At 36.4% G+C, this 22,139-nt stretch overlaps 1 protein-coding gene across 2 annotated transcripts in view; it reads left to right on the forward strand.

The window, feature by feature from the left end:
• The first annotated feature begins 325 nt into the window (after nt 1-325).
• LOC111571577 (PDZ domain-containing protein 4-like) overlaps nt 326-22,139 on the forward strand; it is a 59,140-nt gene continuing 37,326 nt past the window's right edge. Inside the window, exons 1-2 of one of the 2 annotated variants that reach the window (XM_055013190.1) lie at nt 326-650; nt 2,125-6,839. In XM_055013190.1, coding sequence (XP_054869165.1) covers nt 6,780-6,839 — 60 coding nt within the window. In that variant the 5' untranslated portion in view covers nt 326-650; nt 2,125-6,779. The remainder of the gene's footprint in view (nt 651-2,124; nt 6,840-22,139) is intronic. The other variant, XM_055013189.1, reaches the window with a different exon arrangement.

The following is a 22,139-nucleotide window of genomic DNA, read 5'->3' on the forward strand; positions in this document are numbered from 1 at the left end:
TTTATTAGTATTATTATATAATTTGTATTACTATAATAATATATAATAAATCATAATACATTCTCCTTCTGCAGCAGGAATCATCAAAGTTTGAAAACTCAGAGCTTCCTGCTGCTTTAATGTTGATGTTTAGCAGAAATTAGTTCAGATGAATGAAGAAACAGGTGGGGAGCAATAAGAGAGGAGGAGGAGGATGAAGAGGAGGAGGAGGAGGAGGATGATCAGTGAGGTGGGAGGAGGAGGAGGATGAAGAGGAGGATGAGTGTGGTGGGAGGAGGAGGATGAAGAGGAGGATGAGTGGGAGGAGCATCGGCTGTCGGAGGAGGATTAATTGGACGCTGCAGGTTATTGGCTGAATGAAGCTGCAGCCGAGACGAAGCTGCAGAAGAAGAAGAGCAGCAAGCAGAAAGCTGCATCCTCCTCTAACATCCCATCATACGGCACGTCGCCACGGAAACACTGCATCCGCGCTGTCACAGGGAATAAAAGCAGCAGGAAGAGAAAGAGGAGGAGGTCTGCAGGACCGGAGGACCGGAGGATTGGAGGGAGGCTGCTGGAGGTCTGAGCCCAGCAGAGCTTCACCTACTGGGGGGCGAGCAGCAGCTGGACCCTGCAGGGAAACATCTGGAAGCTTCAAACATCTGGAAAAGGTGAAACTGTGAGGTCTTTAAAAGAAAATGGAATGACAGGGAGGCAGAGAGCAGCATCAGTAGAATAAACAAACACGACTCTGAAAACTGAATGAAATGTCTGGGAGCAAAAATCTGACTTGTCTTCAAACACCTGAACTTAGTTTTAAAAAAAAATCCTTAGAAATGGTCAAAAATTTGTCCAAGTTCTAAATAAAAGGCTGGAAACACTTTAAATTACTAGTTATCTGGAAGAAATATTACATTGACATTATTTGATTTGAACTGAATTTTATTGGATGTTTTTGCTGTTCTGGATGATTTTTTTGTGGTTTTCAGGAAGGAAATCTGTGAAATTTCTGTAAAATCCACCAGATGTTGACTAAATTTATCTTTCTGCCTGTTAAACTGCAGAACTTGAATATAATTTCCACCTCTAAGCAGGAAAACTGAATAAAAAAATCCTTAAAAATGACCAGCAATGACCAAAAACTTGTCTAAATTCTAGATAAAAGGCTTCAGATGTTACATTTAGCAGTTGTCTGCATGGAAATTCACTGTAATTTAAAAGTTTCGATACTAAAAACCTGCATATTGATGAGTAAGTGACTTTGAACTGAACTTTATTTAATGCAGGTTGATGTTTTCTTGTTTTGATTTAAAACAACAGAAAGGATGAAATTTTCTCAAGTCTGAGTAAATTCTAAGATATTTAAAGCCAGATTTTAGCTAAAATCATCTTTCTGCTCGTTAAACTGCAGAAGTTGTCGGATTTCCAGCTCTGAGCAGAAAAAAACTGAATAAAAAAATCCTTAGAAATTATGAAAAATTCAACCTAACAAGCTCCAAACTGTTTTTTGCTGAATTTTGTTGAAATTATTGCTAAAAAGGCCTCAAACACCTCAAATTAGTTGTAAAAAGAGATTCTTTAGTGGTTTTCAGGGTCCATCTTCACTAATAAACCTGCTACCGAATAGAAAATCTGTTAAAAAATCAGTGCATTTGACTAAAATCTGCTTTTTTTCTTGTTAAACTTCAGAACTGGAATTTAATTTCCACCTCTGAGCAGAAAAATGAATTTTAAAAAATGCTTAAAAATGAACAGAAATGACCAAAAATATGCCCAAATTACTTTTAAAAACTTCCGAAATCTAAAATTATGAGTTATTTGCATTAAAATTCACTATATTTTAAATATTTTAACACTAAAAACCTCCACATTAAAGACTATTTGACTTGAACTTTACTGGGTGACTTTTGTTGCTCTGAATGATTTTTTTTTTGTGGTTTTCAGGATGAAAATCAGAGTTTAAAAGCCAGATTTTGGCTAAAATCATCTTTTTTCTTGTTAAACTGCAGAACTTGTATCCGGTTCACAGCTCAGAGCAGAAAAATTGAATAAAAAATCCTCAGAATTTGTAATAAATGAGCAGAAACTGTCCTAACAAGCAGTAAGAATCTCTTTCTGTCTGGGTTTTTTTTTTTTTTATTACAGAGTCCAGCAGCGAAACTAATCCGGATGGAAACTGCAGCAGGAGGATTTCTGAGGATTTATTCAGAGAACAAACGTTAAAAACCTTCACCTGTTTGGATTATCAGACCTGGAGGAGCAGAAACGGAGCATAAAGACTCTTTGGATGCAGGTTCAGGGACGTTTCTTTGAGGATTTAGTGGTTTTTCAGTTTTTGTTTCTTTTCTGGGATCCTGGACCTGAAATTTCATCCAAATCTCAACCTTAACCTTCGTTTCTGGTCTAAATCAGCAGAAAACAGCTGCAGAGAAGCTTCAAAAACCAACAGGAAGGCTAAATTTACAGAAATATCACAGAAAAGTCACATTTCTTTGGCAGTTTAAGCTGCACATCACCTTATTTTTGATATTTTATCCATCATTATAAGAGAATTTATCAATTTTATTCAAAAAACAAGAGAGAAAAGAACAATTTGGTCATTAATTTTTCATCGCTTATACTCAGAAGTCTCTTATTTTCAATATTTTAGCTGCATCATTTTTAATTTACACTTTGGATTAATAAACTTTTATTCGTCACTTTAAGAGAAATTCACAAAATTGTTACAAACCAAAAGTTTAAAACTACATTGAGTTCAAAATATCACATATTTAGGGCTGAAAAATTACATTTCCTATTTTCTTCAGCTGTTTAATCTTCACATCAGCTTATTTTTAAAAAAGTATTTAGCATATTTTATCCATTATTCTGAGAGAATTTATCAAATTTATTTTACAAACAAAAGAGAAAAGAACAATTTGGTCATAAATCTTACATCAGTTTGACTCCAATATCACTTATACTGATCATTTTTGTTGCTGTTTTTAAATCTTACACTCATTTCTCTCAGAGAAAATATGAAATTTACTGAAAACCAAAAGAGAAAAACTACATTTTGTCCACAATTCTGAGATAATTCATCAAATTTAGCTAAACCACAAAGGAGAAAAGGACAATTTTCGGTCATTTTCGCTGAAAATTGTCCTTTTCTTTTCTGTCATTGCTCATTTTAACTGCATGTTGAATAATTTTTTAATCCACACTTTGAATATATAAAGTTTTATTCGTCACTTTGATAGAATTTATTAAATTTAGTCAAAGCCTAGCAAGAAAAACTAGATTTGACCTGAAAAATCATAAAAAACTAGAGAGAAAAGAACAATTTGCTTGTAAATGTTCGATCCATTAGGCTCAGAAATCACCACTTTAGCTGCAAGTTGCATCATTTTTTAATCCACACTTTGAATTTATCCATCGCGCTTGGAGAAGTTGTTAAATTCACTGAAAACCGAGAGAAATATTTTATATTTTTGGCTGAAAAATCACCTTTTTCTTGCTTATCTTTGGTCATTTCAGCTGCAAACCTCCAACAAACTGGTTTATCTGAGTTTAAAACCACTTCAACTGGTTGATATTTTAATAATTCTTCGATTCTTAAACTAGTTTGAGCTGCAGAGATGCAGATTTAGTGGAAAACCTGCCAAATCTGACACCTAAAATCTAATTTTAGCGGCAGAGATTCTGTTCAGTTCTCTGAAAAACTCCAACAAACTGAAGCGAAACTAAACTGGAGAGCAGAAATTCAGTGGATAAAAATTTAAAATAAACGCTGTGAAGAAAATGTCTGAGAAAAAGGGAATTAAAGTGGAAAATAGAAGCTTGAGCTGCTGGGAAAAACGTTTTGTGGTCAAATAGAAAGAAAATCAAAGACAGAGACTGATAGAAAAGAGTCAAAAATCTAAAACTGACCGATTTCACAGAAAACTCGATGAAAAACTTTAAAACACTTTAAAACTCTAAAATACTCTTTCAGGCTCCAAAACACACATTAAGTCGATTCTGCTCAAAGTTTTATTCCATTATTGTCACATTCAGCTGCTAAAAGTCAACAAACACAAAAAGCACAAACTTTTTCATGTCAGTTTCTTTGGTGTAAAACATTAAATGCTTTTAAAAACAGCAAAAATTTGGAGGAAAAATCCTTCAAACAGCTGCTAGAATTTATTAAAATTAGTCAAAAACACAAAAAACTAACTTCTGTCTCAAGTAAAAATTCTTCTGTCAAATAAATTATTAAATGATTATAAAAGTTATAATAAAAGACAAATTCATCCAAATAGCAGGTAAAATGAGTCCAATATATGAAGCACAAACTGTTTTTATCTCAAATAAAAACTCAATTTTTAATGTAGTTTGTTAGTCAATGATAAAATCACATTTTAAAGTTCAAATTACGGTCAAATTTATTCAAATAGCAGCTAAAATATCATAAAATCATTCCAAAACTGAACCACAGATTGTTTAATTGTCAAATAGAAACTCGTTTCTTGAAATAATTTGCTGCATGGTTGAAAAATAACATTTTAAAAGCACAAATTTGAGACATTTAGATGCTCAAATTTACCCAAAACACACAATACAAGCATTTTTATTTCAAATATTAGGTCTAACATCACATTTTAAAGTAGAAATTATTATAAAAATCATATTCAACTGTTATTTTGGTGCTAAAATATCCTCAGATCAGTCAAAATCTGTTTTTTATCTCAAATAAAGCAGTTTTTTACATTAGATGATTATAAAATTATAGTTTAAAGCACAAATTAGGAGAAACTTTCTTTATACAGACTAAATATTACTCAAATTTAACCAAAACATAACCTAAAAACTGTTTTTATTTGGAATATAAAGTCTAATTTGAAGGGAATTGTTGTAAAAGATCCTCAAATTTTTGAAAAAGTCATTTTTAAGCTTTAAAAGGAACTATATTGTAAATGAATTTCATATATGATTAGAAATTCGCATTTTAAGAGATTTTTTTACATTAAATTATTATAAAATTATGGTTTAAAGCACAAAATCGGAGACATTTTCTTCACACAGACTGAAATTTATGCAAATTTACCCAAAACATAAACTAAAAACAGTTTTTATTCACAATATAAAGTGTGAATCCCATTTTAAAGCTGATATTTAAGGAAAATTGTTGTAAAGTTTAATAAAATTAGTCAAATACTGAAGCACAACCTGTTTGTATCTGAAATAGAAAAATAGAAATTCACATTTTAAAGTAAAAATTAAAAGAAAATTCCCTTTTAACTGGTATTTTGGTGCTAAAATATCCTCAGATCAGTCAAAAAAAATGAAGCACAAATAGTTTTAACGTCAAACAAAACAGTTTTGTTTTATGAAATTATTATAAAATTACAGTTTAAAGCACAGAATAGAGGAAAGTTCCTTTAAAATCAGGTATTCAGGTGCAAAAGACACATTTTTCTTGTTAATTTTAAGTTAAACTTGAATATTCAGGTACATTTCTGTGATTTTAAAGCACAAAACAAACAGCAGCAGCAGCTGATCTTTAACATTTAAATAAAATAAAACACTTATCTGGATTTTAAACAATAAATGTTCACTTTTATTAGAGTTTGTTGAAGATTATAGCTAAAAATAATCTGTTTTATTCAGAGAAATACACTAAATAGCACCATTTTAGCCTCAAAAAAATTGAGTTGAGAGAAATATTTTATATTTTTGGCTGAAAAATCTTTCTTCTGCCTTTTAAGCAGCACGTTTCCTCACTTTTAAAAGTATTTCTGATATTTTATCCACCATTCTAAGAGAATTTATCAGACAAATGAGAAACGGGCGATTTGGTCCAAAATATTTTATAATTTTAGTTGAAAATTGTCCCTTTCTTTCTTTTTGTTTCTCATTTTAGCTGCTTGTTGCATCATTTTTTTAATCTAAACTTTGAGTTTATGAAGTTTGATCCATCACACTGAGAGAAGTTAGAAAATATTACACATGTCTGGCTGAAAAATCACCTTTTTCCTGCTTTTCTTTTGTCATTTGAGCAGGAAACCTCCAATAAACTGATTTATTTGAGTTTAAAACCACTTAAACTGGTTAATATTTGACTAATTCCTCAACATTCAGACTAGTTTGAGCTGCTAAATCTGACTAATTTTAATTAAATCTGCTAAATTTGACTAATCTTTGCTGCAGAACTGAGTCTGCAGACTGGACTGTTGCTGAATAGAATTGAATTAGTGCTGAAAGCTGCAGGACTCCAGATAAAACAGCCGTCGTCTTTGTCTCTGCGACGTCTTTTTGTTCTCGTCTTTCTTTTAAACCCTCAGAAACACAGAAGGGTTTTTTTTCTTTAGTCTTTGGAACAGAAGAAATACTCGTCTTGACTCTCAGCTGGAGGTTTTTCATCACTTTTCAAACAAAAACTGACGTTTGAGGCGATAAAAGCAGCAGATCTGCATCCAAGAGACTCTTTAAAGCACATGTGAGGTTTAAGATGAAGTTTGAGGAGTTTTCTTGCTTAAAATCCCATTTTTTCCAGGACGCGGCTGGATTTTGAGGATTAAACACCGATAAATGCAGCAGAAGTTTTAAAAAGCTGCTCTGATGTTCTGAAGCATGAATCTCTTATTTTGACCTAAAACCTGAATGAAACTTTGCATTTAGTTTCAAATAAAAGTTTGATGTCCAACCTGAGAACGTCTCTGGAGGTCAAGGTCAGACGGATGTTCAGGTTTCTATGACGACGCTGAGCGGCAGGAGATTCCTGACGGAGCTGCAGAAATAAAAGGTGAATAAACTGTGAGGAGAAGAAGATCAGAGCCACCATGGGCTGCAACATGTGTGTGGTGAAACGTCCGGAGGAACAGTACCGCATCATGTTCCAGGTAAGAAACACCCAAATCTGAGGCTTTTATTTCAACAACGCTAGAAGCTCAGTCTCAGTTATTCAGTTTGAGTTTGAACAGATGAAAATCTCACAAGTTAAATTTATCGGATGAAAAAAACTTTCTGAATCTTAAAGGTTCAAATATGATTTTAAAGCAACTGAATTCAGTTTCAATCAAAAAATTCAACTCACTTAAATTCAAATTTCCATTAAAATGATTTAATTTTAGTAATTAAAATATAAATGATTGAAACTGAACGTGTTATGTTTGAAATTGAGTTTAGTCGCTCTAAAATCCTGTTTCTTCCTCTATAAGGCTGAAAATTAAACCATCTATGTTCAGTTTTCAGGATTTAGATTCAGCTCTTGGAGGAAACCTTTAGTCTGATAGAATCTGAAATTCAATTCAATTCAGTTTCATTTTTATAGCACAAATTCACAGCATTTGTCATTGCACAGCTTTTAGCACATTACAAATTAGAAAAAAACATAAAATCTCATTTTTATTATAATTCTTCAGGTTTAGAAAGTCCAGTTCAGAGATAAATGATGAACTTGGACTGCTTAACGTGAGCAGCTGTAGTGATCATTTTCATCAGGTGTACAGCTTCTGGAAGGCATCTGGAGACAGTCTGAATTGTAATCAGCATGATATAAATACAATTTAATTTGAAAATTAAAACTTTACACCAATAATCTTGAGCCAGAATGTCTTATTTTGAAACTGAATTTGATCCTTGCTGAAGATTCAACTCTTTCAGTTTTCAGGATTCAGATTCACTTCAAGAATATTCAGTCTAATAAATTCTAATTCAAGAGAATGAAAGTTTAAATTTTCATCATAACTATAACAGGCCACTAGCTGGTCACATGACAGCGTTTCAGCTTCAGTCCGGTAGAAATGTCGCGTAAACATGACGGCTCAGTCACAAACTTTCTCTTTTGTCCCAAAAACGACGGCTGGTTTAGACGTTTTACGAAGGTTTCACGACCTCCACCAAATTTGCATAAAGTAGAAGTCATGTCCACTTTATGCAAATGAGCTCCAGACAGACGAACCAGAATGCAACGGGGTGCATGTCACATAGACAATGAATGGGATACGAGAAGTTGACGGATCATGTGGACACGCTATCGACGACAGTCCTGCTACTGGCTAACGGTGTAGCCATCCCATAATAAACCACTTTAGAAGACACTGAAAGTGCTGGAGTTTACAAAAAGTCTTTAAATGTTGAATATGATCACTATAATGTCACTTTGAGTTTGCAATAATCTGACGAAAAATGTAGATAAATAGAAATGAAACAAATATTTTAGTTGTTTAAATTTACCTATACGTCTATTCATCCATTCAGTCTCAACCAACATTTATTTGAAGTGAAAAACTGTACTTATTGTGTCAAATATTAATGTTTGACAAATTTGCGATTAATTACGATTAATTAACTACAAAGCCTCTAATTAATAAGATCAATTTTTTAAATCGTGTCCCACCACTAATTCAAACATAAATGATCCAAATTCAGCTCCGAGTGCTGCAAAATTCTGCCGATAGCATTGTGTAGGTTTAGCTACCGACGGGCACCATGACAAAGACTTCTGTGGTGATTAATGACCTCCTTATGGATCCAATATGAGCAGATCATCATCATCTTTGTAACGATTAAACAATTTTGGACTGAAATAGTTGCCAACTATTAGTTTACAAAACTTTAAAGACAGCATCCTGAATCATTTTGTTGAAATTACAAAAATAAATGTTGATTTAAAAAGTCTTTAAGCTCAAATGAAAAATCAAGAATATTTACGTATGTTTTAGTTTTATGGTTTCAAGGGGAGGAGCTCACATGCACCAATCAAATGCAGAAAGACAAAACAGAATTAAGTAAAAGTTGCCATTGTGCAGGTTGATTCTTTGCTTATTATATAAAAGGATTATTGGATTTTGTTGAAATTACTGTTATCTTACTGTTTAAAGATCACTCTAATGCTGCAGCTAGCAAAGGTGGGGCTAATTTTTCAACTTAAAGTGTCAATTTGTAATCTGAAGCTTAATATCTCAGAATAAGTAGAATATTTGCCTTTGAATTATTTTGTAAAAAGCAAAAAGGGCTAGATTTGGGAGATAAAAGTGAATGTGAATTGAGCTGCTTTTGTTTGAGCTGAGAGGAAAGTGAAGGTTGAGGAAAGACTGTGTGGGTGTTTGTGTGGAAACTAATATTGTTCATCACTGCAGCTGCTCCAGTTACTCTGGAAAGGTCACAGTGTCAGTCTGAGGAGGTTTTTCTTTTTTTTTCTTTTTGTCTGGTGGAAGCTGAAAGTCACACAACTGGTTCACAGAAACATGAAGCTGTGGGATTCTGTTCACGGGATTCACTGCTTTAATACATTAAATAAAACAGAGTCAACACTTTAATCTGTAAACAAACAGTTTAACTATCATCGGTATTCAGTATAATTCAGTTTATTGTATCATAGAGTGTGATACAGGCTCAGATCGGTGTGACACAAAGCCACAGATCCTTGTTAGCTAGCTAGCATAGTAAAGCTAATGTCCAAGTTCCTGAAGATCTTCTGGAGTCCAGTTAAAACCATCATTAAGAAATGGAAGGAAGATGGAACATGAATAAATCTGACTAGAGCAGGACGTCCTCAAGACCTGAGAGACTAGAGAGGGAGGCCACCAAGACTCCTATGACTCCTCTGAAGGAGAAAGAGACTAGGGAGGGAGGCCACCAAGACCCCTATGACTCCTCTGAAGGAGAAAGAGACTAGAGAAGGAGGCCACCAAGACTCCTATGACTCCTCTTACGGAGTTTTTGGTCTTTGGTCTGAGGACACCAGAATGGAGCTTTTTGTCCAACAGACACCACTGTGAAGCACGGTGGTGGCAGCATCATGATGTGAAGCACGGTGGTGGCAGCATCATGATGTGAAGCACGGTGGTGGCAGCATCATGATGTGAAGCACGGTGGTGGCAGCATCATGATGTGAAGCACGGTGGCGGCAGCATCATGATGTGAAGCACGGTGGCGGCAGCATCATGATGTGAAGCACGGTGGCGGCAGCATCATGATGTGAAGCACGGTGGCGGCAGCATCATGATGTGAAGCACGGTGGCGGCAGCATCATGATGTGAAGCACGGTGGCGGCAGCATCATGATGTGTAGCACGGTGGAGGCAGCATCATGATGTGAAGCATGGTGGCAGCATCATGATGTGAAGCATGGTGGTGGCAGCATCATGATGTGAAGCATGGTGGTGGCAGCATCATGATGTGAAGCACGGTGGCGGCAGCATCATGATGTGAAGCACGGTGGTGGCAGCATCATGACACTACTTTTTATAAACTATTTCTGTTTCATCGTTGGAAATTTTAATGTGGGGCTTTTTTGGGGGATTGTCTCACTTTGTGGTGCCTCAAGTGGACATTTGATGAACTGCAGTTTTCCGTGTTAGCTTAGCGGTTTGCCGTTAGGTTGTTTTAAGGGTTTAAAGCTGTGAAAATGTGGAATCTGTTAAAAGTGTTGGATTAACCGTGGCTGGCTGCTGATGTTTAGTCTGAAAGCAGCACCAGGGGTCGTTGAACCGCAGAGAATTAACAGCTAATGGGGTGAAAACCAGCAGAGTGTTGTAATAAAGTGAATCTGTGCTCTGTTTGGGTTTCAAACAGGCTGAAACCGATCAGCTGTGACGTATAAAACATCCACATGTTTATGGAGGAGCTGCCCTCATAGAAAGACACGCCATCAAACCCAAAGCACCGCAGAGACGACTTTTCATTCAAAACAGCCACATTCAGATGAATAAATCACAAATAAATCACCCTCTGGTGGAGAGTGTGAACCGCAGTGTGAGCTACCAGGAATATTTCTTTGTCGTCGTGCAGTTTGTGTTCCATAAAAGACTCAGCGGGAGTCGAAGCTTCACTCAAACACAACCTCATGAATATTAATGAGGTCTGATTCACACCGCTGAGCTCCAGAAACAGTCGAGAAAACTCTCAATCTGACCCTCAATTAGGGAGATTAAATCCAACAGTTCAAGATTAAAGATTCAAGGATTTACGGGTTTTATACAGTTTGTGCAGAGAAACGCTGCAGAGAAATAAAAACATTTGGTCCAACGAATAAACCTTTGTTTCATCATTAATAATAACTATTAAATCTAGAATAATGTTGGATGTGTTGCTGTGAAAAAGATGCAAAATGACCAAAAATTAAACAAAAATCAACCACAAAAAGCCATAAAATGATCAAAATAGGCACAAATTTGCATCTTTTTGGAAGCAACACGTCCAACATTTTCCACACAGGAGGAACCAACACTGGAGAAAATGGAGGTTTTAAATAATTGTTGATTTTTTTGCTTTTTTTCCTGTCATTTTGTGTCTCCTTTATGTGGTGTTGTGTCTCTTTGTGGTTGGTTCTTGTTTTTTTGGCATTCTGTGTCTTGTTTTTGTCATACTAAATCTCATTTAAGTCATTTTGTGTCTTTTTTTGGTCTCATTTTGGTCTTTTTGTGTGTTTCGGGTCTGTTTTTTGTTGTCTTCTGTCTGTTCATTTTTTTTTTTTTGCAATTTTATCTTGGTGTTTTTTTTGTTTTGTGTCCTGTTTCTGTTGTTCATCTTGTTTTATGGTGCTCTGTGTCTTGTTTTTGTCATTTTGTGTCTAGTTTGTGTTGTTTTGTGTTTCACTTCTGGCCTTTTGTATTGTTTTTTGCCCTTTTGTGTATTTTCTTTGGTCCCATTTTTGACATTTTGTTGGTCTTTTGGGCTGTTTTGTGTCTATTTTTGGTGTTTTCCGTCTTGTGTCACGTTTTGGTCATTTTCTGTGTGTTTTAGGTCTGTTGTGTTTTTTTGTCATTTTATCTTTTTTTATTTTTTTAGTTTTGTGTCCCAGTTCTGTTGTTTTCTTTCTCGTTTTGTGTCTCGTTTGTCGTTTTGGTTTGTTTATTTGCTGTTTTATATTCCATTTCTGTTGTTTCGTCATGTTTTTGTCGTTCTGTGTCTAGTTTTTGTCATTTGGTATTTTGTTTGTGTATTTTTTTGGTCTTTTTGTGCCTATTTTGTTGTTTGTCTTGTTTTGCCTCATTTGTCATTTTGGTTTGTTTATTTGCCGTTTTGTATTCCATTTCTGTTGTTTTGTCTTGTTTTATGGTGTTCTGTCTCGTTTTTGTCACTTTGTGTGTCTTGTGACTCACTTTGTGTCTTTATTTACATTTTGTGTCTTGTTTGTGTCATATGGTATTTCGTTTGTGTTGTTTTTTTCTTTTTTCTGCCACTTTGTCTTGTTTATTTGCAATTTTGTTTTGCTTTTTTGGTCTCATTTTTGTCATTATGACTCTAATTTGGATTGTTTTGTGTCTATTTTTTGTTGCTTTCTGTCTTGTTTTGTGTCTCCTTTGTCACTTTGTGCCATTTTGTCGTTTTTTTCAATGTTTTGTGTCCCGTTTTTGTCATTCTGTGTCTAGTTTTTGTCATTTGGCATTTGCTTGTATTGTTTTATTATCATTTTGTGTCATTTTGTTGGTCTTTTAGGTTGTTTTGTGTCTATTTTGCGGTTTTCTGTCTTGTTGTGTGTCCATTTTTTGTTGTTTTCTGTCTTGTTTTGTGTCTTGTTCGTGTCATTTTGACATGTTTTTTGTCCCATTTGTGTAATTTCGTCGTTTTTTTACCGTTCTGTCTCATTTTTGTCATCTTGTGTCTAATTTGTGTTTGCTTCTGTCACTTTTTCTTGTTTTTTGTCCCATTTGTGTAATTTTTTTAGTCTCATTTTTGTCATTTTGTGTCTCTTTGTGGTCGTTTTGTCTCCTCATACAGTAGATATTTAACTATTTACATTTATATTTTCCGTATTCTCTCCTCTCTGTGGAAACACCTTCTGCAGTTCAACCTGAAAACTCTGTGAATTTGTGTCACCTGGTCGTTGGTCACAGTCGAGTCACTGACGGCTTCCTGGTTGCATCAAAGAGCTCAGAATTTTTCATTTTGAACAGAATCGGATTTGAGCAAGCAGTTGTTTTTTGGCACAGTTTTAATTTAGACACGTAGAATAAAAGGATTTCGATTAAATTTTAAGCTCAGATTTGGTTCAATAATCACCAGAAAGTTAAAAATCAGATTTCTGGTTATGATAAATAAATTATTTTAGTTATTTTTTGGGCAGGTTTTGGGTTCCAGAGTGTGAATCACAGCAGTCTTTCTAGTTGTAAACTGCTTTTCTGTGTGAAACAGTCCAGATTAGAGAGAAAGCAGCAGAGTTTGAACAAATACAGATGAAAACGGTTTTCATTTTCCAGTCGAACACCTTCTGTTTGTTATTTTACTGTGTTTGCAGACAAACGCTGATGTTCAGAACAAGCGTCAGGGTTTCAGCGTCGTCGTTAGGATCTGCAGCAGGTCACCTTCAGAAACACTCACCTGGGATTCACATCATTACTGAGCCGAGCCGAGCTGATTGATCGCAGCTCTGAGGGGATCCAGGACTCCTAATACACAATATAATATACACACAACACACAAAGTAATACACACCAACACACACATCCAGAAACATGCCGACATCACACCTCTCCCGACTCCCTCGCTGTCATTCACACCTTCTTTATTTCAGACTTCTGGGCACCAGAATCACAAAATCCTGCTTCATGCTTTTAAAAAAATCTTAACTTTGCCAAGAAACGTCCTCATGGTTGCAAAAGCTGTCGCTACTTTCTCTAAATCTCCTCAATTTGTCAAGAAATGCCTCTAATTACCACAAAATGTCCTTAGTTTTGAACAAAAGTCCTAAATTTCTTCAAATTTTCCCCATTTTGCTGAAAAAAATGCCCCCAATATCCCTAGAACTTTCCTTCCTAATTTAAAAATATGGCAAAATGTATTCACTTTGCACATCCTTTGCCAAGAAATGCCTCCAATTTTCCCATTACTTTTGCAAAAAATGGCTCAAGTCTCTCAAAAAAATATCCCCACTTTGACAAAAAAATCTGTTGTCCCCAAACATTCCTTATTTTATCAAAAAATGTCCCCACTTTGCTGAAAAAATGCCCCAAATTTCCCCAATAACTTTCCTTCCTAATTAAAAAAAAAAGGTAAAATGGCAAAATGTTCCTATTTTGCACAACATGTCCATTACTTTGCCAAGAAATGCCTCCAATTTTTCCATTACTTCACAAACTCCCCATTTGCTTAAAAATGTCTCCACTTTGCTAAAAAAAAGCCTTAATTTCCCAAAAACGTTGCTTCCTAATTTTAAATAAAATGTGTAATTTACCCATTAATTATTTACTTTTGCAAAACAATTTTCCCATTTTCTCCCAAAAAATTTCCCATTATTCCAGACTTTCCTTATTTTACCCCCCCCCCCCAAAAAAAAAAATCACACTTTGCAAAAAAAGTGTCTTTACTTTGCAGAGAAATGTCCTTATGGTTGAAAAAACAGTTTCCACTTTCTGTAAATATCCTCAATTTGACAAGAAATGCCTCCAGTTACTACAAAGATGTCCTCACTTTCTAAGAAAAGTCTCCACTTTACTAAAAAAAATCCCCCAACTTCTCCAAAGCTTTGTTTGATGATTTAAAAAATGTCAAAATGTACTTTTGCAAAAAATGTCCCAACTTTCTGAAAAAATGTCCCCAATTTTAGCCCAACTTTTCTCACTTAGTCAGAAAATCTCCCCAAGTTGACAAAAAGCTCATGAGGACCTATGAATGAAACTGGAAGCAGCAGCATGGAGACGTTACACATCAGCAGCTCGCTGTTACTTCCTGCTACAAACCTTCCCTCCTAAATTACAGCCGTCCTCCGTCACCTTGGTTACGGACCAGAGGACGTCGCTATCGGAGGTTGATTAATGAGGTCTGGAATGGATTCTGATGACGTCATGAGGTCTGAACAGGACATGATATGAAACACACACACACAGTAACACACACACACACACACAGTAACACACACACACAGTAACACACACACACACACAGTAACACACAGTAACACACACACACAGTAACACACACACACAGTAACACACACACACACACAGTAACACACAGTAACACACACACACAGTAACACACACACACAGTAACACACACACAGTAACACACACACACACACAGTAACACACACACACACACACAGTAACACACACACACACACACACACACAGTAACACACACAGTAACACACACACACACACACACACACACACACACACACACACACACACACACAGTAACACACACAGTAACACACACACACAGTAACACACACACACAGTAACACACACAGTAACACACACAGTAACACACACAGTAACACACACACACAGTAACACACACAGTAACACACACAGTAACACACACACACACACACACACAGTAACACACACAGTAACACACACAGTAACACACACAGTAACACACACAGTAACACACACTCTGAGGCTATATTCAGATCTCCTACAGAATCCATGAAACTGGATGCAAACAGACGTGGTTTCGTTCCTGATGATGAACAATCGTCCACATAGTTAAACTGAGTTTAATCTGAGAGAGAAAAAGCAAAAATCCCACCAATCCTTCAGCTGTTTGACTCTAAAGGAGATATTTTCCAAAAAAGCGACTTTACTTTCCTCTATAGTGTCACACATGGGTAAAAAAGTCAGCAATTTCCAAAAAAAATCTCAATATTTTCTAACAAACACCCTAAAGTTTGCAAAAATTATCCCCAATTTGCAAAAAATGCCTCTAGTTTTCCCAAAACTTTCTTTATTTTCTCAAAAAATGTTCCCATCTTGTTGAAAAACGGCCTTATGTTTGTCTTCACTTCCTCTAAATCTGCTCAGTTTGCCAAGAAATGCCTCCTATTTCTGACAAAACTTCCCTCACATGCTCAAAAATGTCCCATGTTTGCAAAAATATACTCACTTTGCCCAATAATGTTCAAAACTTTCCTTATTTTCTTAAAGAAAAATGCTCCCCCATTTGGCAAAAAAATGACGTTTTGTTTGTATAAAATGTCTTTACTTCCTCAAAAGATGTCTCGATGTTTGCAAAAACATAATCACTTTTCCAAAAATGTTCCCAATTTGCAAAACATTCCTCAGATTTTCTCCAAACCTTCCCTATTTTCTCAAAAAAATCTTCCCACTTTGCAAAAAAGTTCCTTCACTTTCTCTAAATTTCTCCAAATTTCCCCAAACTTTCTATACTTTCTCCAAAAATGTCTCAATTTTATCAAAAACCTACCTTCAGTTTCCCCAAAACTTTCATCACTTATGTTTACAAAAATTATCCCCAATTTGCAAAAAATGCTTCCAGTTCTCCCAAAAGTTTCCGTATTTTCTCAGAAAATGTTCCCAACTCCCAACCTTCCCATACAATGACTTTATGTTTGTATAAGATGCACCATGTTTGCAAAAATATACACTCTGTCCAAAATGTTCTCAATTTACAAAAAACGCTGCAGATTTTCTTGAAACCTTTCCCATTTTCTCAGAAAATATTTTCCCCATTTTGCCAGAAAATGTCTCCACTTTCTCTAAATCTCCAATTTTCCAAAAAACTTTCTATACTTTCTCCAAAAAGTCACCATTTTCTTGAATACTACCTTCAATTTCCTCAAAACTTTACTCACTTTAAAAACATTCTCATGTTTGAAAAAAATTATCCCAAATTTGCAACAAATGTCTCTATTTTCACCCAAAATTTTCCTTACTTATCCAAAAATGACACCATGTTTGCAAATTAAACTCTCTTTGGAGAAAAAATTGCAGATTTTCTCAAAAAAACTACCATCAATTCCTCGAAAACTTTCCTCACTTAATCAAAAAACAGTCTCATGTTTGCAAAAATTATTCCCAATTTGCAAAAAATGCCTCCAGTTTTTCTAAAACTTTCCTTATTTTCTCCAAAAATGTTCCCATCTTGGCAAAAGACGGCCTTTTGTTTGTATAAAATGTCTTCACTTCCTCAAAATTTGCCCAATTTGCCAACAAATGCCTCCTATTTCCAAAAAAACTTCTCTCATGTACTCCAAAAACTGGAGGCATTTTTCTTTGCAAATTTAGGATATTTTTGCAAACATGAGACTGTTTTTGTGAATGACAAAAAATTTGAAGGTAGTTTTTGAGAAAATTGGGATATTTTTCTCAAAGTGAAGATGTTTTTTCCAAAGACACTTCTAGGTACAGTAGGTTTTATTTACAGATGCCAAACATGTACTTCTGTCATTGTGCAAATTGTAAGAAAACACGCAGAAAAGTCACATTTTTTTGAAGAAATCCTGTTTATCGCATCCACTACTGACTCTACATGTATAGAAATATGAAGTGAATGCACCGTTTTCCAGTATTTTTCCACTGTACCTACATTTAGCTGCAGTATTTCTGTAAATCACAATGCAGCTACTAACAGGTTGTATCATAAAGTTTTATCGAAGTGTTTCCAGCATCTTGTTTTGATTTCAAGGCCTGAAACTTCTTTTCCACTGCATCAGCTTTTTAAAAATGCCACCTTCCACCATCCTCTTTCCTCAGTTGAATCCAGTTCAACACTAAACGCCTGAATGTAAACAGACGAGTCGTCCTTCCAGAGCGCCGTTTTGTCCCACGCTGCCTCCAAGCGTTTGAACGTCTCGTGTTGAAGCTAAACGGCTGCTGGGAGGTGAAGAAAAACCGAACGTCTGAAGTGAAAATCAAACATCGGGACTCAAACGGAGCGAATCAAAGAGGAGTTTGATGCGATGCGAGTCCCTCAGGGCTTTTCATGGAGCTGCACAGGTGTTCATCCCATTTTATTGGCTTTTATTGGATTTCCTGCCGTCCAGGCCTGTCTGGACGCCACAAACCTTCTTCTGAAGCACAAACACGTGGATTAAAAACATTTAAACTAACACTTTCTTCTTCTTCTCTTTGAATTCCTGCTTTTTTCCCTTATTTTTTCCTTTTTTCAGATATTTCTGTATCATTTCTTCCTGTTTTAATCGTCCATCTTCTGATTTTGTGTCCATCTGGTTTCTCCTCACCTGTATTTCTACTTTCCATTTCCTTCCTTCTTGCTTCCCCTCCCCCTTCCTTCTTTATTTCTTTCACTTCCAGCTGATCTTCAGTATCTCTGACTCTTATTAATGCTGTTTCCTTCCCCCATCTGTTTTCAATCTTCCTCCACCTCTATTGTCTCTTTCTGACTCCCCCATCCCTGCATAAGGACATTTTCTTTACTATTGTGTCTACAGAAACCATATCTGAAGCTGTGAACGCTTTCTGCACTAAAACACTTTCTACGGGGACGTTTTCCTTTCTTGCTTCCAGTCTTTAAGTTAAGTTTAAGTTAAAAATGAACCACAGTAAGGGAAGATGAAACTACAGTAAAGAAAAAGGAAACTACATTGAGTTTAAATGAAACTACAGTGAAGAAAAATAGATCAAACGTCTTTTCTTTGCTTCTATTCGTATCTTTCCTCCTTCAACATTTCTTTACCTCATCTCCTCCTCCCGTCGCCGCGGTAACCCCTCCACCCCATCGCCTCCTCCTCCTCATTGCCTCCTCCTCCTCCACTCCGCTGTCAGACTCGTCTCGATGGGATGCTGTTGCCGTGGCAACCGGCATCATTAGGAAACCCGTATTTATGCTTCCTAACGCCGGAGCAGACAGCTGCTGTAATGAACACACACACAAAAACACACATACACACACATATAGACACACACACACACACACACACACACACACACACACACACACACACACACACACACACACACACACACACACGTTTCCTTCAGTAAAACATTCTAAAACTACAGCAGCATTTTAACGTGTTCCTACAAATCCCATGATGCTCTGCTGCTGAGCGGAGCAGTAACTCCTCCTGATTAAATTAATCAGTGAACACGAGTCGTACAGATTCAGAACCAGACCGCAGGACCTCAGGTCAGCTGCTGTAAGAGAGGTTTACTAAATGATCACTGAGTGGAAAAAAAGGTAAAAAATGATCACAGACACACAAAGAAATCACAAAAACATGCACTCTGACAACAAACGTACTGAAAATGTTCACAAAGAGAAACAAATGGACCCCAAAACAGCACGACGTGATACAAAAAGAACACAAAGAGACACAAAGCAAACACAAAAACATGCAAAATGACCATAGAGGCAAAAAATGACCACAAAAACATGCAAAATGACCACAAAAACATGCAAAATGACCACAAAGCGGCAAAAAATGACCACAAAAACATGCAAAATAACCACAAAGAGGCATGAAATTACCACAAAAACATGCAAAATTACCACAAAATATGCAAAATGACCACAAAAACATGCAAAATGACCACAAAAACATGCAAAATGACCACAAAGAGGCAAAAAATTACCACAAAAACATGCAAAATTACCACAAAACATGCAAAATGACCACAGAAACATGCAAAATGACCACTAAATATACAAAATGGCCACAAAGAGGAAAAAAATTACCACAAAAACATGCAAAATTACCACAAAAACATGCAAAAATGACCAGAAAAACACACAAAATGACCACAAAGAGGCAAAAAATGACCACACAATGGACATGACTACCACAAGAAAACATGTAAAATAATTACAATTAGACAGACACGCAAAAACACTGACACAAAATAAACACAAAGAAAACAAAACGCAAAAAGATGCAAATTGCAAATTAAAAAAAGTGCCAATATGACCACAAAAAAACGTTAAATTACCAAAAAACACACAAAATGACCACAAGGAGAAAGAAAATGACCACAAATGTCTCCTTCTAGTAATTCCTTCAGAGGAGTCATGGGAGTCATGGTGGCCTCCCTCATTAGTCTCTTTCTGTTTGAAAGGACTTCCTGCTTTAAGGTAAATCTCCTCATGTTCCATTTTCCCTCCATTTTTGTCAATACTTAAAAAAAATCAATCTTGAAATTGATTTAATGTTGAAAAGCACCAAAAGGGGGAAACTTCCACCGAGTATTTTTATCGCCGCTGTAAGTCAAAAGTCTTCAAAAGTCTTTTATAGTGAAGCCTGTTTTGAGCTATTTTTTATTCCATCATTAAATAACCTCCATATTATGTTAAAACTACTTAAAACTCAACATTCTGACAGTATAAACGTTAATAACCAGTTAAAATCTGAGGACTTCTCTGCTGTTGTGGTTCCGTTGTCGTGTTCAGCGTTGAGCTCCGTGATGTTTGGCTCCAGTTATCAGATCATTTCCTGGATGTTCTGCTGGTTTTTCTCTAATTACAGCGTTTTTCTCTTCGTTTCGGTTCAGTCCTCAGCCTGAAACAGAAATCACAGCCAGCTGAGGTGTGAAATTAAAAACCAAAGAGCCGACGGCAGCTTTTGTTGCTGCAGCTCAGAGTAGATCTGAACCTGAACCAGAACCCTGCTGCGCTCCTCATGGATTATTGATCCATTATCAGCAGAAACCAATCAGTCACTAATGATGTTTAATAGATTGACTTCTGATCAATAGCAGTTTCAGTTTGAATAGTGGATAAAAACCAGCATGTTGAAGCTCAGAGGTCTGTTGTGGAGGACGGATGGATCCGGATGTGGCTGGTTTTGGTCAATGGATGGATCCAGATGTGACTGGTTTTGGTCAATGGATGGATCCAGATGTGGCTGGTTTTGGGTGGATGGATGGATCCAGATGTGGCTGGTTTTGGGTGGATGGATGGATCCAGATGTGGCTGGTTTTGGTCAATGGATGGATCCAGATGTGGCTTGTTTTGGGTGGATGGATGGATCCAGATGTAGCTGGTTTTGGGTGGATGGATGGATCCAGATGTGGCTGGTTTTGGGTGGATGGATGGATCCAGATGTGGCTGGTTTTGGGTGGATGGATGGATCCACATGTGGCTGGTTTTGGTCAATGGATGGATCCAGATGTGGCTGGTTTTGGTGGACGGATGAATCCAGATGTGGCTGGTTTTGGTCAATGGATGGATCCAGATGTGGCTGGTTTTGGTGGACGGATGAATCCAGATGTGGCTGGTTTTGGGTGGATAGATGGATCCAGATGTGGCTGGTTTTGGTGGACGGATGAATCCAGATGTGGCTGATTTTGGTGGACGGATGAATCCAGATGTGGCTGATTTTGGTGGACGGATGGATCCAGATGTGGCTGGTTTGGGGTGGACGGATGAATCCAGATGTGGCTGGTTTTGGTGGACGGATGAACCCAGATGTGGCTGATTTTGGTGGACGGATGGATCCGGATGTGGCTGGTTTTGGGTGGATGGATGGATCCAGATGTGGCTGGTTTTGGTGGACGGATGAATCCAGATGTGGCTGGTTTTGGTGGACGGATGAATCCAGATGTGGCTGGTTTTGGGTGGATGGATGGATCCAGATGTGGCTGGTTTTGGTGGACGGATGAATCCAGATGTGGCTGATTTTGGTGGACGGATGGATCCAGCTTTAGATTATTTTTGCACTTTTCTTTGTTTTCAGTTGCTGTTCTCTTTCAGTGTTTTCTTTGCTGTTTGTTGTTTTCAGTCGCGGTTTAATTAGTTTAAGTATTTTAAACAAGATTTATTAATTAGCTTTGTGTTGTTGCTCTCATTGTCTTCTCCATTATTTTCTCTTCCTGTTTTCAGTTCCCGTTCCTGCCTCTGTTCTTTTTTAACCATCAAACCAGTCTGGAACTAAAAAAAAAAATAAAAAAAAAATTAACACAACAACAGAAACTATAATAACTTTGTAATGAGTTTTTTAAAAAATCCTGTCAGATTTTACAAGAAATCAAAATGACAAAAGTAAACAGGAAGTAGAATTCATCCTCAGATTCAGCCAAACCTGAAATAAAATGTTGTCAGTTTGAAGGCAGCTGCAGATTTAATCAACATCTGGATCTCTGATCGTCCTCTGATGATGTTCAGAGCCTTCATCTTCATCAGCTCCTCCTCCTTCTCATTAACTATTTACTGATTCCATCAACACAAACACCTCCATCATTTATCTCCATCAGCCTCCCAGAGGAGGACATTTTTCACTCCCAGCATGCCGAGGGGCAGACAGATGCTGTAGTCATCCCCGATGAGGAGGAGGAGGAGGATGAAGAGGAGGAGGAGGAAGAAAAACAGTCTGAAGGAGATTCAGTGAAGGGATGAATTCTGACTGTTTGTATGAAAAAGCTGTAGTTAAAGTCCACATCAAAAATACAGCATTTAAAAAATGTTTTTTTTTTAAAAATATGTGACTGCAAAATTACACCATTTTATTGTATTTAAATCAGAAAAAAATATTTTGCAGATGTTTGCTGTTAT

The sequence above is a fragment of the Amphiprion ocellaris genome, chromosome 8 (assembly GCF_022539595.1).
Source record: "Amphiprion ocellaris isolate individual 3 ecotype Okinawa chromosome 8, ASM2253959v1, whole genome shotgun sequence".
Lineage (NCBI taxonomy): Eukaryota > Metazoa > Chordata > Actinopteri > Pomacentridae > Amphiprion > Amphiprion ocellaris.